The 17,283-nt window shown below is 42.3% G+C and overlaps 2 protein-coding genes across 4 annotated transcripts in view; one reads left to right on the plus strand and one right to left on the minus strand.

Moving 5' to 3' along the window:
- Positions 1-7,585, plus strand: part of pappa2 (pappalysin 2) — a 40,056-nt gene extending 32,471 nt beyond the window's left edge. For both annotated transcript variants that reach the window (XM_057056555.1, XM_057056556.1), the window contains exons 25-27: positions 876-947; positions 3,702-3,800; positions 6,642-7,585. In XM_057056555.1, the coding sequence (XP_056912535.1) occupies positions 876-947; positions 3,702-3,800; positions 6,642-6,758 (288 nt within the window). In that variant the 3' untranslated portion in view covers positions 6,759-7,585. The remainder of the gene's footprint in view (positions 1-875; positions 948-3,701; positions 3,801-6,641) is intronic.
- A 990-nt stretch (positions 7,586-8,575) lies between these two features.
- Positions 8,576-17,283, minus strand: part of astn1 (astrotactin 1) — a 260,250-nt gene continuing 251,542 nt past the window's right edge. For both annotated transcript variants that reach the window (XM_057056562.1, XM_057056561.1), the window contains one exon: positions 8,576-10,127. In XM_057056562.1, coding sequence (XP_056912542.1) covers positions 9,890-10,127 — 238 coding nt within the window. In that variant the 3' untranslated portion in view covers positions 8,576-9,889. The remainder of the gene's footprint in view (positions 10,128-17,283) is intronic.

Genomic DNA, 17,283 nt, shown 5'->3' on the forward strand with positions numbered 1-17,283 from the left:
GGTGCACTGGCCCCGTTTGTGTTGATTTAATGAATAAGAATATGAATATGAATATGAGTATGAATAAGAAATTGCTGTAGCTTTGAGTACCATAGAACACACATAGTCCAAAAAAAAGTCCTCACTCCAGTATTCATTGGCCCTTTAGCTGTGAGCGCGACTCGCATTTTGCGGTGTTGATACGCTTGCAGCATGTAAACGATGCTCCCTGAACCACTCATGACTCATGTAAGCCCCATCTTTTTAACTATGGCTGTGCATTTGGGGAAGTTGGAATTCATTCAGTGCACTCAGGTTGTCACATGACCTCATACTTTGGGTACATAACGCTGCTGAACCAAGACCGGAACAACTGGGGTGCTGCAGCCACCAGGCACGATGAGTGCGTCACTTTATCTGCCTCTTTATCTTCCTGATGTGGCCATCAGCCTGGGCAACGCTGGATGTATCAGTCCACGTGACCTTCCTCCACTTATGCGCCAGTCCCCATTTTCCAGTATTTTGAACATCCAGATGAACATCCTTTACACATAGCCCTAATTCAGAGCTAACCAGTTTTACCTGAAATGATTTAAAATTCAACAATAAAATACTTGCGTGCATGCCAACAGAGCACATCCATGCTAATACACATCGGCTTTGTTTAGGAAATTAACATTTAAACTATAATTAGATATATTTATTAAGTATCGGATATATTTTTATTCATTGAACCAATATGGTCACTGCATTTCTCAACCATCTGCATATTGGTTCATTGGTTGATGTGGAAATTAATAATATTGGATTCCTCTGATAATAACTCTTCACCTGTGTGATTTCTGATATAGTCATGTGGTAAATCTGCTTCACCTCTTTACTTTCTAATTCCGCAGAGCATCGTCTGCACAGGAATGATGAAGTGGTTCCCAGATCCTCAGCACATCCACTGCATTCAGTCTTGCGAAGTAAGTCGGTACAATCAGTTCTGGATCATTTTATAAAGGAATAATTCTCAGATATTTGCAGGACATTGGCCTGAACTGAGTGAACGGGTTTCCATTGTCTCATTAAGTTGCTGTTGTGTTGACAAGTGTGAACCGTAGCTGAACTGAGCCTGGTACAACTGCTTTGCGTTCTCGGAATCTTCCCTCTCACGTGGGTCATCCGTGCCACCTGAAATGGTGTTCCATACATTTTAATTTAGGATATTAACATTTTAAAGCATTAAGTTATTTTAGGAAAACAGGCATTGAACGTGCACAAGTGTGTTTCTTACTCAGGAAATTCTCTGATTTTGTGCAACATTGTTGTTATTGAACTAGGCTGAGGTCAAGAAAGATTGATACCTTTCTGACCCACAGTGTTTCTGAGCATAGCTTTATTACACTTACCGTGCAAATGATATCTTTGCCGAAAGGATTCAAAGGAGAAAAAGGATTATCAGATCAGATTCGTTCAAGCTGTCACGGAACTCCGTGGCGCCTCAATCTTTCGGTCTGTACTCATGCGTGCTGGATTGTGTTCCGCAGGGACCTAGATAAGGTTTTCTGCGTATAGAAAAGTTGAGTTGTGGGTCCCAGGGTTGGGATATGTGATAATGTTCTCCCCCCACTAAGAAAAAAGAAAATAAATAATCAGGAGAATCCCCAGAATGAGTCCTCTCAGAGGAGAAAACAAACACTGTGTGTCTCCTGCAGCATGTGGAGCTGTCAGTGGATTTGACAGGATTCAAAGCTGAGAGCCTTTTATTACATCACCAACAACAGAACAAGCTGAGAGCAGAGTTGGGATGCTCCACCTTCAATTTGGTTTCTAAACATGTGATAATCCAGGACCTACTATGATCTATGTGTGCTCTCCAGCTTGGAAAAGTGAGAGGGCAGTTTGATTTCATCAGAATATGGATCCAACGTGATCCACCTTCACATTTATCACTGTTGCCCTTTTTAAGGAATGAAGACCATCTCAAAACAATAGAGACGAGGGTTTAAACCTGACGTCTGGCAAAGAGAAAAAAAATAGCATCACGTCTGCAGCTGCCTGTTCCATCAGGAGTGGAACCTCTTAAAAATATCAAGCAAACACTTTGTGTGTGTTACCAAAGACTGGGTTGACTTGATTGATACATGACTCGCGTATGTGAATAGAATCATCGTCTAGGTGGTTCGCCGTCATTGACCGTAAACCATCTCAAATCGTAAATACAGTTTTTATTTTCAGCCATTCATTTCAGAAAAGGGCTGGAACTACCAATGGAACGCAAACTCTTGGTGTCTCATGGTATTAAAATATTCTTCCCATCTGCCAACAAATTTTCCTTTTCCACTTTCTTGTGAATGTTCCTGGGCAGTTTTTTAGGAGCTGCTTGTGCCGACAACATTGTAAATTATATCAGCAGCCGATCCCAGAAAGACCAGACTTCTTCTTCATCTTCTTCCTCGGGTTCCGTTATTCATTGAGAAGCAAATCCAGCTCGGTGACGTTCTCGACACAGTGGGTGCCGCCAAGTTCGCTCATGTTTCTGCCATGCTCGGTAATGAGCAGCCAAGTCTGAGAGACTTAACTGCTGAGTTTAGCACGATAAAATTCCATTCCATACATCTATATCAGGGGTGCCCACACTTTCCCACCATGAGAACCACTTAAAATGATTAACATTAGGCTTAACACATATACAATAAATGTCCAATGTCCATACATTTTTGGTCTTTACCTAACCGCTCTACTGACCTGTACTGCACAGTCCGTTCATTAGAAATGCTTGCAGTGATTGCGACCCAGTGCAGATCCGACTTCAACCTCATGAGATGTCAGTGTGTCAGATCTTAAGCTACCCTCATCTCTAAACTTCTGCTGCTTGTGAGAGGAATGATGTTTCACGCTCTGGTGTTGTTTTCTCCTCCTTCTACATCAAGAATCCTCCCCTTTATGTGTGTTTTATAAAACAGACATTTGGCCAAGGGTACTGGACTTACGTTTCGCCTTAAAATTCTCATTCAATTGAACGTGTTTAGTGTGTGAGTTTGCTGTTATTCCTTTGATGAGAAAGGTTCCGTGAATATGAGCCCACTCCAGGAAATGGCCCTGCTGAAACATGAACGAGGTGGCCTTAGGGCTTTATCTTCCACGTCTCTGGTGCAAGTGTAAAGGTGGGTTTGTTTAGTTGATAAGCTTCCAAAAGGTGCAATTCTCTCCCATCCTAAATGGCTGAGGGAGGAACAACCCTGGATGGGGTGATAATGAGCCATCTTATAGCTCTAAAGTTTGTGTTAGCCTGTTCTTCACAGTTGTTTGTTGTCAGCCAATGTTGCACGTTGCATGTTGCATCTTCGGCCCTGGTTAGAGGAGATCACTAATGAATATTTCAACATTGGCTTTCACTTTGGGGGTGCCAAACATCTGTGATGAGTTTCTTTAAAACATCAAATGTTAAAGTTGCCACCAACAGCTTGGGTGGAAGAGGACAGCAGTGACGGCGTCATATCACAGGCACGCTGAGCAGGATGAATGCTTGCCCCTTCTTGTGTTTGTTTAGTTTTTTCCATTAACATTTGTTCTAAGTAATGTGACAACTTCCTGAAAATCTGTCTTAATTTTTCTGGGAAGGTTTTGGCTTTCATTGTTCTGCTTGCTGTGTGAGGTAAATTGATGATTTTGAAGCACGCGCTGCTGTTTCACCATGTTTATGCACATCTGTTTCTTGTTTGTAACATGTTTAGCCTTTTGGAGGGGATGGCTGGTGTGACACCATCAACAATCGGGCCTATTGCCAGTATGACGGAGGAGACTGCTGTCCGTCCACACTGTCCACCAGAAAGGTACAAATCACACATTGCCAGTGTTACACTTACTGTCATCGGTTCTGTAGCGTCTCTTAGGGTTTTAGTAACTAAATCATTTTCTTCTTTTCAATGACCATTTTTGTTGTTTTGATTAAAAGAAATTGGATGATATTTAGATGGCATCTTGCAGTGCAGACAGAGCTCAGAAGCTCTGAATTGTCCACCAGAATGGTCCTGTTTACAGTGGGAGAAATCTATCTTGTTTGGCAGAAGAGCTGTGCAGTTACGCAGGAGATTTTCTCCCGAGTAAACAAACACCGATCCAATATACTAGCCCCTCGCTCCCATTACCTACTGTGGCTATTTAGTCTGCCTCATTTGTTCTTAAAACAACACAGGAGACTTGTGACCTCCAGCTTTTCCAGTCCATCGTAAATAAGGAACTTTTCCTCACCCATGTTGCTGCACATACCGTTACCTCTTTGCAACCCATTCTTATCCTTGATTCTTAGGAATCCTTTTTATATTGCCTTTGTATTTTAATGTATGGGTACAAAGTAAGATGGGGTTTGGAGCTCAACGTGACATCTGATTGGTTGGAATAAATAATGTCTCCAGGATTAACTGCATCTTCCATAAATGGCAAATTGTGGAGAGTCCTCGAGAGGATGTTCAGCGATGATTGATCAGCAAAGAAAACAAAAATGATTCAGCCAATAATATATAATGTAGATTCTTCTTAGCAGACATGTAATTGCTCTAATATGTGAATGTGTTAAAAATAGCCCCAAAAGTCGGCCCATTAAGGGCCCAATCAGCTGGACAAATAAGATATTTTTATTATCATGTTTAATGAAAATACTGTCCCTGGTGATAGCGTGATCAAGGCTGCTACAAACAAGCGAATGCATCAAATTGCAGTAATTGCCATAATGATTGTTTTATATAGTGGGTGGCTAAGAGCCATGGTATGAATAATAAGCAGGCAGTGGTGGAAACCAGGTCACTGGTTCCCTCAATGGCTACATAAACACGTCTTTTCTACGCTTTCTTGAGAATGTGTTTCCAATGCGGACATTAAGGAAACAGCTCGCACCCCCTTCCCCATATGCTTTTTGGCCACTGTACAGCCATACATTCATGACACCCTTTCAGGGGGCCCTGCCGATTAGTTTGGCCTACAGTTGGCCCAAGTTTGGCTGTTTCCCTTATGTCCGCACCACGTCATGACTCACAGGCAGCTCCTTTCGAACTGGAGAAAGAGTTCAGCGAGTCTTAGGCTGCCATCATAATAAATGAGCTGCCAGACTGCCACTAATTGCTCTTTTACAAGGGAGAGAGGAGGGGTAGGGGCGTGGGGGTGATGCGGGGCAGCCACCATAAAAATGGCATCTCTGCAAGCAGGGGTCGTCACAAGGAAGCGAGAAGTGTGAGAATCAGTGCGGCAAAACCTAGAGACTAGGGATTTTGGTAATAGAACCCTCTGCTTCCATGTGGCCCTGCTCATGCAGGTGTATGGAATTACACTGCTTTGAACTCCCCTGCACATCATTTATTCACTTGGTGTCATATGGGAACAAAGCTGGAATATTTTACTGCCAGAATGCAAAGGTTTCAGAGCTCATCAGTCATGAACACACGCGGATGTTGATTAGGCCACTTCACAGCTTGTTCCAGCATCTGGCTGAAGAGGCCACCTGCATTTGAGCTGCATCAAATATTTGAATCCAGGTTCATCTTTGTGTCTGGAGGAGTCTAGTGAGGCCAGCTGCGCTCTCATCGATGGAGCTTGTGCACGACTGGTTTCAGTTACAGAGTTGTTGCAATGAAGACAGGGAGAAGGAGCACATGAAAGATGAAGATTCAGGTGGGATCCTTTGATTGACCAAGAGGGAAAAGCTCCAAAGCAGAAAGCTGTGTGCAGATGCAGCACACACTAGCTTTTGGTCCAATAAACAGACCACACCAAAGGACAAGACCTTTCTGTTGGGCTTTGATTATATATTGAAATCCAGATACAATACAAGTTTTAAAAATGAATCCTTGACATGAAGTTCTGCAATAAAGAAAAATACTTTGAAACACGGCAGGTGGAGTCTTGGACCCTGCATTGTCATGAACCTACCCTCAACCCCATCACTCAAGCTGCTACCACCATCTCCCCGATCACCTTACTTGCCATCATCCCTATTTTCTTTCTCTGCCTCCCCCGATCCCCTCTCCCAATATTGCTCTCACTCCATCTCCCCGTGTTTACATTTCTTGCTACAGACTGCTTCATGGGGCACCAGAGTTTATTTTGCAACCTGTGGTGATGGCTCGCTTCCTAGACCAGAGTTGGCAGCTTCTGGTTGTTGATTCTTAACATGTGTTCATTCGTTCACCTTCACGGTGGCGCATTCCTCTCTCCTTCCCTCGAAGACCCTCAAGGATCCCTTGCCGCGAGAACCTGAGCCACGTCGAACCGTTCATCTACGTTAGGGGGGCGCTCTTTGAAACTGTGAAGACAAGTCTGCAGCGTGAGCTCGGGCTACTAATAGACTTCATACGCACACCTAATCAAGTTAATCAATCCTGGTTTTTACACAGGTTTGCCAGTTTTTAATGAAGTGCTTCTAGAGCCGTGTCCGATAAAAATCTCTCTAATAAAAATAAACAGTTGCACATTTCTGTTGTTCCTGCCGACCACTGATATCCTTTTAAAGATTGATTTGATTTTTTAAAAATATGAGCTGTAATCAATATGCATATTAATCATATGTCACATTACAAACCTGTCTACAATACAGCATTTTTGGGGGGGTTGGGGAATCAGGCAACAAAGTAGAAATGATTTGATTGATAGTGACTTTTGCAATTGTTGTTTTTGTTATTCAGGTTATTCAGTTTGGGGCTGATTGTGACCACGACGAGTGCACGTGTCGGGACCCAGATGCCGAGGAGAACAAGAGTAAAACCAAGCAGATGCAAGATGCTGGAGGAGGAGTGCAGTGAGAGGGTGGATGAACGAAACAAGAGGAGATGAGAACAAAGAAAATATTATCAACATCTAAATATATATATAATCAATATAGTTTAACTGCAAAAAACTAACAGTTTGATTGATTTCACTGCTGGATTGTAATGGGAAATGATACTGAGCAAAACAACTTTAGATGCTCCACCCCAGTAGCAACCACAACGTTCTCATCACAACTGATGGGTTCCAGCATTTTTCTGGACTTCGTTTTGGTGGTCAACAGCCAAAGGAACTCAGTCTGGAGAACAAACATCAGCATTCCATTCAGTTCTTGAAATCATTGCAGACTTCCACAGTAGTTCTGTGATGCGTTCGCTGTGGTTGAATTCAAGTGAGGAGCTGTCAAACCCACGAAGCAACCCTAACACGTAGCATCGTAGGCACCGAAAAGGGCACAAAGGACTAACATATATACACCGATATATTTGGATTACCTAACACGTCTCCTTAATCACCTAGTAGTCAGTATGTATACCACAAACTCAATAAGATGTCTAGCCAACAGCACGTGCACAGAAATTCCCGAATCTTTATTTTCTGTAGCTGCTTTCAGGACAGATGATCTTCAATAATCATTAAATACATCACAGCATGAAATATAATATTATAATACAGCAATTGAAGAAAAGAACTGGGACGCTCATCACATGTAATCCGCACAGACCTGTCCTGCATGTTCGAATATCCGTTCTATGGTTCTAGTATCAACCGTATTAACCGTCGATGATCTCGTCTCACCTTTGAACGCATCAGCAGGTTCTTGTGATCACTTCATATGTAATAAATACCTTCTTTATACGGACTCCTATTGTGTTTTTGCCTCATCTTTATTTCAGCGTTAAATGTAATTTAAATTATGAATGATTCATATTATAATAATAAATCCCTATAATTAATAATAAATCATTAAGATTTAAAGTGCCTTCACACATATGGCACACATACATGCGCACTTCTTTGTGTGGTGTTTCATAAATAAAATACATTTCCAGCCTCTAACCCTAAATTACTGCCCCTAAGTTAACCTAAACCCAGCTTAACCTGGATCCTCAAACACATCTTTGAAGTTGTGAGGACCCCAAAAATGTCCTTACTTTATAAGTGGGATTCATTTTCCTGTCCTCAGTACATAGCACGTACACACATATTCTTTAGACAAGTTTAGGAGGACACTTGACAAAAATAAAGCTGTGTGTCCGTCTAATTGGCCAGCACAGCGAGCTGGATCTTCAGCCTCTTCTGCTACAGCTGCTCCCAGCATCAGAGCTCAGATCCAATCGCGTTTTCTCACCACCAGCTTAGATGTTAAGCACATACTCGTGGTGCTGGAAACATCACACTAATTAGATTTCAGGAGGATGAATTCTTGCTGGCTTCTACACAGTTTCCATTAGGTTTCATTTCAAAGGTCGTTGATAAATACAGAAGGTCAATAAGGGTAAAAATATTACACACAAACTCTGAAGAACGATGGCAAATGATTCCCTGACTAGAACTGTGAATCCCGTCTTCAGTCTCGTAAACTTGCACTCATGGATCCCTCCCATACTGCAGCCCCACGCTCATCAATTGTACTCAACTGCCATTATGACATTTCCCATTTTATGGCAGCAAATCCTCATTCATGGCAGCACTGATGTAATATGATGCTGATGTCTATGCTGGTTCCAGCTCAGGAAACGTGCAGTTAGCAGCCCGGTTCTGTGAACTTTTATGTGGTCCTCAGACACAATGAGGTCATTGACTCCATATGGAGAGATTTCTAACAAAACAAGACTTTCAGATACAAATAAACTGTCTTCATAATATATTTATTCTTTTTCTACAGTAGCAAAGGTCAATGTGAAAAAGTGGATGACAGCCACATAGACAATATTATCATGCAGAGAATAGATGCTTTCTCAATGGTGTTGCATCGTTTATAATAGATTTTCGTCATTTTACCACTGACACAACATGAAAAAGCTACTGACTGATCACATTTGAGGAGGTCCAGTCAGTCTGGCTTCAGACAGAGGAGCACTGGCTCAGCCTAATAACGGCAGATATCACACAACTATGCTGGAGCTACTAAAAGAACATGTATAAAATATCAGCAGATGAAAGTATCTAGAGAAGAAAATCATTGTACATGAAATACTGCAGTCTTCTGTTTTAGTATTTACATTTGTTAGAAATGAGACATATCTGCATTTGTGTGACATCACTCAAAAAGTTCCAGTGAAAATGTTCAGTAAAGTTCATACTTTGTGTTTAGCTTAGCTTTATCTTTACAGAAATATTAGTAATACAGTAAAGAGCCCACCCGAGAGTTGTGTGTGTTCAGACGTACAGGACAGTCTATTATGTCTATCATGGCTGTTGCTATGGATACTCAGACATCAATCATTTATATCCTACATCATCATGATTTGTGTTCAGACAGGCGGACGGGACATTTACAATGAAATAATAATGAAATAATATCCCATTACTGAAAATTGTTCCTCCTTCTGCATCGACATGATCGGGATGATCCTGTGTGCGCTTCAGAGACACAAAAGTACAATTTTAGGCTCCTTTTACAACTGTATATATCCAAAACACTAAAAATATACAATGACCAATGTGTTAGCATCACTTAAAGTACAGCAAAACAATTACGACACAGGTGTTGATATATAATCATGTTTGAACTGTAGCTGAATCAATACGTGTATTGGTTAAAGGATTAAAAGTTTCACGAGGTCTGTTTAATGAATTTGAGAAAAAGATTTTCCGTTGTGAGATTTCCTGTTTCAGGTGATGGAGTCAAACATTCAGCAGGTTATCCTGTTACGCACGTGTTTCACCTTTCTAAAATCTCCTTACTGCTCACATGCTGCCTCCTCCTTTAATGCACATAGAACATACAATAATAATAAGTTTAAACAAAGTTAAACTGTAAAAAGACATTATGCATAAGCAGGAAGATACAGCAGCCAACATCAGAGCAGTGTGAAGACAGCCTGGCACAAAGACACTGCTCTAAACAGCTGAGGAACCCCCAGTGATCATTACCGCTGAAACTTATATATCATTATCCTACTTTTCTTTCTGTCTGTCCCTGTGAAGGCTTCTAGAGTTTCTAGAGTTCCTTGGGCTCGCCGTAGTCATTATACATCACTGTCAGGGTCTGCAGGTCACAGGCCTTGTGCACGTCTGGGCCCATGCCCAACCAGCTGATCCCAAAGACCTTGGTGTCGGTGTAGCGGCAGGAGAGGAACTTCAGGCTCATCCTGCGGAGGCCGATCTTTGGCTCCTGGAGGAGGCCCTTACACCACGGTGACAGTTCTTCTAACTGAGAAAGGATGAGACTGGCTTTCCTGTGGGAAAACAGCACAGAGAGAACCAGAGCTTTTAGATGGAGCATTTGACCTTATTGACTTGTCACAGCAGAGTCTAGTGTTATTGGTCAATAGACCAGCCCCACCCTGCTGTGGAACCAGCTCCCTGTCCAGGTTTGGGAGGCTGACTCCATCTCTACTTTTAAGATTAAATTTTACTTGAAAAAGCTTACAGTATATTAATTTTGTAGTTCCAGTTATCATTTTAGTCAGACTAATGATCATATTTAGAACAAGGTGGTCTAGATAATTATTAGGTTAACATACTTATGCTGCTATATACCTCTAATCTCCTCTCCTCTCCAAGTAATAAGTCAGTGATGATGTCATTAATACATTCTCTTGTGTAGTTTTTCTGTTCCTCTCCTCTCTCTGTCTAAAGGTATCCATCTACAGGTATCGCTGACCTCATAGCTGTGCACTGACTGGCTGAATTTGACCCCACTGACCCACCAACTATTATAGTGACAGCTTGTTTGTACTTGCATGATCTCTGCCTATTCTCTCCTCTACCTGTCCTCCCATGGATGAGGAATCCAAATATTACAATAAGTTTCACAAACCAGTTAAGAAAAGTGTACAGTCAGCAATTAGCTGTGGAGGTTGCTGCCTATCAGCTTTCTCTGATCACAGCATATCACTCATCCATAAGTGGATGGCCCTGCATCCACCAAACGGAGTCCTTCCCGTGTGGTAGGTAAGCTGCACCAGCTGGTTTCAGACATGATCAAAGGTCACAGCTGCAACTGAAGGTTTGGGAAGATCCTTGCAAACAGATGGGGGGGAAATTAATGAATGAACAAATAAAGAGTGCTGCGATATTAAGAGCCGGACATGTGAAATATGTGTAGTTCTTATACTATGCTAACAACAGAGGAGTGGAGCATCAGCACTCCCCCTTCAACTAAACCAGACCAGCTGAAAAATCATCATTATTCGAAACATAATGCACTCAGTTCATATAAATGCACTTCACATGGATACGGGTGGGGGAAGGGGGCAATAAATAACCATTAGACCTGATTCAGCCTGCCTTGTCTACACAGAGAAACCGTGACCAGTCATAAAATGGCAGCAGGGGAGGATTTTATTCATTCCACAAACACATTGTCCTCATTTTTCAGCCAAACTAACACTTCCACAACATACTGCGCCCATTCTGCCAAGCCACAAGTCTGCTGGACCCACCAGTCACCAGAGGCACAGCAGTAGATCATAGTGGAGAGCCTGGCCAGGCTGCACATTCAATAAAGCACAGCTCAAAGAACTCTGTCAGAGGACTCACGCAAACAAAAATATTTTACCTTCCTGGAACTTTGCTGTTACCTTTTAGCTGGATGTGTAAACCACTCACACGGTAGTCGTGAGACTAAAAAGGTGCTGAAGAATTGCTGATTTAATCCTCAGAACACGCAAGCCACTTTTAATGCTGTTTGTTTTCCAGAAGTGAGCAGATTTCACTTGTGTATCTTAGGGATACTGTATGTTTGCTCCAGTCTTTTTAGAATGTAAGAATGAACACTTGTGTTCCATCTGACACGTTTCAGCCAGTGCAACACTGCATCCCAACGTGCTGTGGTTCACCTCTGGCCTCATGAAGACCAACCCCCTCCACATATCCCTCCATCACCTCCGGACGAACTGTCAGGGTTATATTTTGGACTTCTCTGTTCCCCGAAAGACCATCCAGCCATGGCTCCAGAGGAAGCTGACCACCCTTGAGGCCTTCACTACAGCCATCAATGCAAATGGTGTAAAACTTGTTAAAGCCACCAACACAAGCGAAAGGGTGACTGTGTCACAGCTGCGGGCAATCATGCCCGTGAGCCGCCTTGCCACACACACCTGTTGTGCATCAGGACTCTAATGAACACTCATCTTAAACCCCAGAGCCTGTCCCCGACTATTCTGTTCTGATCGCTCCCCGGTGAATCCTGTCTGTTGTCTGTTTCTGACAATAAACCGGTGTTCAGCCAAACTCGTGTGTCGCATTTGGGTTCTCATCTGGTTCGTGACAGACTGACTCTCAGAGACATAGCCTCCTCTGGCATCAGTGGTAGTATGAACAGCCACAGTCATATTCTGCTGTACCAACACAACACAAGGTCTTTTATCCCGACTTTAACAGTAAAGTACGCAACTTTAGCAGTCTTTCCAGCCCCGCAGCATTCTGATAAAGATGTTAATAACCGTCAGATAACTCGTAGCTTCTTTAAAAACAAATAAAACAACTGTTTTTTGGACCCCTTGAATTTTGCAGTCACAGATTTGAAGATTTGAGAGGTTATTCCTCTAAAAAAAAAAACAAAGTACGCGTGACATCAAGCAGGTAGAAATTTCAAAGTATGACCAGTTTCGAGCCTGTAGAGTTTGCTGGCAACAGAGACAACTGGTTCATAATTCGGCTGAGACAGTAATAATTGGATAAGACATAAACAAATACAAAAAAATTTGACCACTTGCGTATCTATTTGATGTTGCTTGCGTTTTGACCTGACGTTTGGCACTTGGCGGCACTCAGCAACAAAACAGAAACTGTGAGGCTCCTGTGACATTTCATTTAAAACCTATAAGGCTTCAAACATTTCCTGATACATCATTGTTTTTTCTGGAATTTAAATAGAGCCCATTTTGACATAAGCAAAACACACTCGGGTAAATATTTCTACGGGGCGTTTGGAGTAGCTTCAATTTTGAAAATGGGTTTTCACTTAATGAGAACCCACTTTGACAGGTGTAAAAGATGTTTAGAACCATATAGTCGACAAGAAAAAAACTGCAGCCCTGTTATTTTTCTGCCTTGGAAACTATTCTTAAAAAAAAAAAAGGAATTGAGTGAACATTCTAAGTCAGCACGTCTGCAGAAATGAGCACTGTTTAGGTCGGTGAATGGCAAAGCCACAGCCTGGTTCCTATCTTTTTTTTTTAAACCTCCCCCATGTTCCCACTTTTTTCTTGCCACAGATTTCAAATTTCGGGATATTTATTTGCTTTTAATAAAGAAAAATGTGGTTTGTTATGTTTTCATTTTCTTTTCAGAAAGAAGAGGAATGTTTCAGTGTTCCAAATAGCAACGGTTGTCACCATAAATCTTTTGGATGTACAGTGGTGGAAAATGGTCTCCAAAATAAAATGTCTAGTGTTTGAGGACCCGCAGCCCAAACATTTATGCGGTTTGGTGCATCAGAAAACAGGCGTGTAGGTGCACGTGCACACATAGGAGAGAAAGGGCAATGTTTAGCTCTAAAGTCAAATTTAGCAGCCTGGTTCAGCAGGGTGACACACACAGATCAAGAATCACGTGGTGATGTATCAGATCCTCCGGTGGTGTATTTAAATGTAGAACGCCACAGCTTGCTGTGACTGCCACCTGTCACTGTTTCTACAGCCAGTTTAGGCTCCTTATCAAATATCTTGCTGTTTATTCATCCATTGTTAAAATCTGCCAGTATTGACAGGATTTGTAGGCCACTGAATATAGAGGGACATCACAAATGACCTACATAAATAATACAATGGAAAGGTCTGAATAATGCTAGTCCAGCAGAAGGTAACAGTAAGTTGTCTTTATATTAGGAAGATGGACTCTTGGAGGACGTTTTACTGGCACAGATGCATCAAGCTGTGTAAATATTCTGCTAAACACATCTTCAGACTGCTGAGGCTCCAGTGCTTCAGCTCGCAGCAGTTCAGTTCAATGTGTTCAATGTGTGCAGTCGGGTTCAAGCATAATCAAGTGCAGCGGCTAAAATGTATGGCGCCTGCTGGATTTAAAGAACAGTCTTTGGAGGTTTGATAAATCAAGGCTGCTCAGTGCATTTATGGCCAAGTGTGTTATATACAGTTACTGATCATGATACTTTAGCTATCAGATGTGTATATGTTGGATGGAACTTTTTCGACTGTAAGCGCCACAGGCGGAAACAGGGCTGTTAGCATTCAGGCGAACGTCAACAAATGATTGAAAACTGAAATCTGAACAGCAAAGTCTTGAAAAATGTTGCAATAATGGGCATAGATTTAGTGTACAACATGTTGGACAGCACAACAAGTTCCAGGCTGGATAAGGACAAATCTGTAGGGGCCGTTACAAAATGAGTAGCCCCATTGGAACAGTACCCCGGTCGGATTCCAGGCAGCGGTTGAGGCTGTTGAAAAACACTGACTCTGTTGTGGCGGAGCACTGGTGCAGCCTCCAAAAGGTGAGAGGAAAAGCTGATAAAGCAGTAATGCACAAGGCCATTGGTGTACAATCTAGTGGTGAATTATAGCTGGAAACTGCAACCGACTACAGTTCTCCTGTTTCATGCTCGCTGTGGTCTTCCCCAGCTCCGTTGTTTGGTTGGTGTTGCACATCTGAAACAGACCTGCGGATTACTTCCAGAGGGTAGGCGAGCTTCTTCTCATTTTTTTACGCAGCTGCTTCTGTTTTATCTCTGCATTTTGTCAGTTATAAGAGGGAAAAATTTTCTCTTTATGACTTCCTGAACAAAACATCCACCCAGCTTGTTTATTGCTGTGAGCAACCTATTTGGTTAGGCTGACATATAACACCAGTTCACCAGTTCAAGGGCGTAAAGTCCAAGTGAGGACACGGTCAAGGCGGACAGAATGGAGGATGTTCTGTCCAATCCAGCCAAATGATCTAGCATGACTAAGTCAGCATGCTTTAAAGAACGGGTTCTCCCCTGACGATGAGAAATTCTGGCCTTTGAGAGGGGAAGTGTCAAGTCTTGGAGAGCGAACCATAGGTTTATGGTTTGAGTTGAAAGATGTCACACACTGCTGCATGGAAAAAAAACAAGAACAATGTCCTCAACATGATGCCAAATGTTCTCCACAGTGAGATTTGATATGTTACTAAAAACAGCAGTTTTGAAAATGAACTGCCACACAAAGGTCTTTGTCATTCATTTGGTTCCAGTTCTTGCTTACTTGGCTGATATTTACATTGATTCAGAGCCTGAGCAGACTTCTCCTTATCTGTATTTTGACTAGCTGAGGGAAATGTCCTTTATGCAGTTCTCATTGTTGGTGACAGAATTATTTTTTGGGAATGCTGAGCTGATTTGGCAAGAAGGAACCTTTCTATGTGCGTGTGCTACAGGGAGCCTGTTGCCACATGGAAGGGCCACAGCGTTGCTGTTTGGGCGAAATGAAGTATATTTTAGTTCAAATGGACAAAGTCATTCTGTTTCAATTAGAAAAAAAATAACATGAGGATAACGTCTCAGAGTTTGCTGTCACTGACAGGTTATTGGGCAGCATTGTGGAGGTAATTTTCCCCTGTATTTCTTTTAACCTCAACAATTCTCATGAGATGTCACGATACATCTGCAAGTATCCACCTACAGGTATCACTGCCTTCATAGCTGTGCGCTGACCTGCCAAAGTCTGACCCCACTGACTCACTCAACTATAATACTGACAACTTGTTGTAATTAATGTATGTATCATGTAGGCATCTCTTTTCACTCTTCTGTCTCCCCACGACATAAATAAAGACAAACTGAACTGAACTGAATTAGAACGTGCAGTGCGCATTTGCCTTATACTCCACTTGTGTCCATGTGATGATATGTGATAATCTTTCAGGAAAGTTATCAAGCTGATGCACCTGAAAAATCTTTATTCCAAAAATCTATTCCTGGGGGCTGAGCAATGAGGTCGTGACCTCGTTCTTCCAGCAAGGAACCAAAGCCCATGGCTCCAATGGGGATGGGACTGTCGAGTCACTGGTCATTTGGAGGTTTACCTGCTGGTCCAGTTCAAGCAGAACAGTCATACGGTAGCAGATGTGAAACTACGATCTTCCATCTCCTGTAACTTATAAACCAGACCGTGAGATATTTTCCTCAGCCACAAGATTATAAGTTATAACCTCCACTCCTTAGAGCAAGAAAATCCCCAAAGGTGGGGAAAAAAGACCCATTTCTACAACTTCATGTGGATTAAGATTACTGTAAATACACACAGTTTCGATTCAAATCGTTCCTTTTTTTTTTTCTGGTCTCCTGGAAATACCCCACTGACGCGAACGTGAAGCTTCTCTGTTTACGAAAAATCAGGCGATTCTTTCACACAGTAGTTTGTGTTTGTGTAGATCTCCCCTCAATGGCTGAGCGTTTCAGAGGAATGAAATGATAATGGTGACCAAACTGGGGAGCCTAGGACTGGACACGTTCGGGAAGACTTGCAGGCAGAAACACATTTGATGGACGCATTGCTGCTTCCCAGGTTTGAACCGACGACAGCTGTAGTAGTAAAAAGGGCAACAAAGTGGCAAATGTTCAGCTCCGAAGACCACCAGTGAGCCACTAGCTTAAACAAAGATATCTCCTCACATTTCTGATATTTATCAACCTGACTACACTATAATTTTTTATACCAACAAACCACCCGGCATGAAAAAATGTTTACAGATACAAACCTTGTGGTAATGGATGAAAATGCTGCAGAACAGGCCAAAGGCAACGCTGGATACTATGTAAGTCAAACATTGCGTAACCCTTGTTTTGGTTTACTAAAAATTATATCAGAAGTATTTTTGTGCAGGCGTCAGTAAAGCCATTTATCTGCTCGGTTTGTTTTTCCCAGAGCTGCACTAACGTCAGAGAGACAAAGTGTTTGACGCCACAGGGAAGTTGTCAGCACGCTTAGACGCAGCAATAGAGCTGTAAGGCCATTAACCTCTCTGGCTGCTGGCCTGCCTGGTAACAATAAACAGCATACAGCTCTACTTCAGGTTCAGCACGGAGACTTTCCTCACCACAGCAGATACAGCCCATTGGAAAGTCTCGGGTTTACTCGATGGTACAGCGAAGCAAAACATGTTTATACTTCCTTCCCATGCTGCCAGGCCTCACCTTGAATGCATTTCTGCTTTTTCCAGCTCTGTGGTGCTGTTATTAACAGTAATCAGGCCCCCTCCACCCCAACCAAATTGGGGTGCTGTTAATATAAGTGTATTTTAATGGAACACTTCAGAAGCAAATCCCCCCAATTACATCAACTCTTTCCAGTGTGGTTCCTATTAAAAAAAAGTATTTTCATTAAGAGTGGTGGGACCCACCGACGGAGTGAGAAGCAGAATCAGAGGAGCCCTGACTAATCATTTTCACCTGCAAACGTGAAC

Source organism: Takifugu flavidus, chromosome 15 (assembly GCF_003711565.1).
Source record: "Takifugu flavidus isolate HTHZ2018 chromosome 15, ASM371156v2, whole genome shotgun sequence".
NCBI lineage: Eukaryota > Metazoa > Chordata > Actinopteri > Tetraodontiformes > Tetraodontidae > Takifugu > Takifugu flavidus.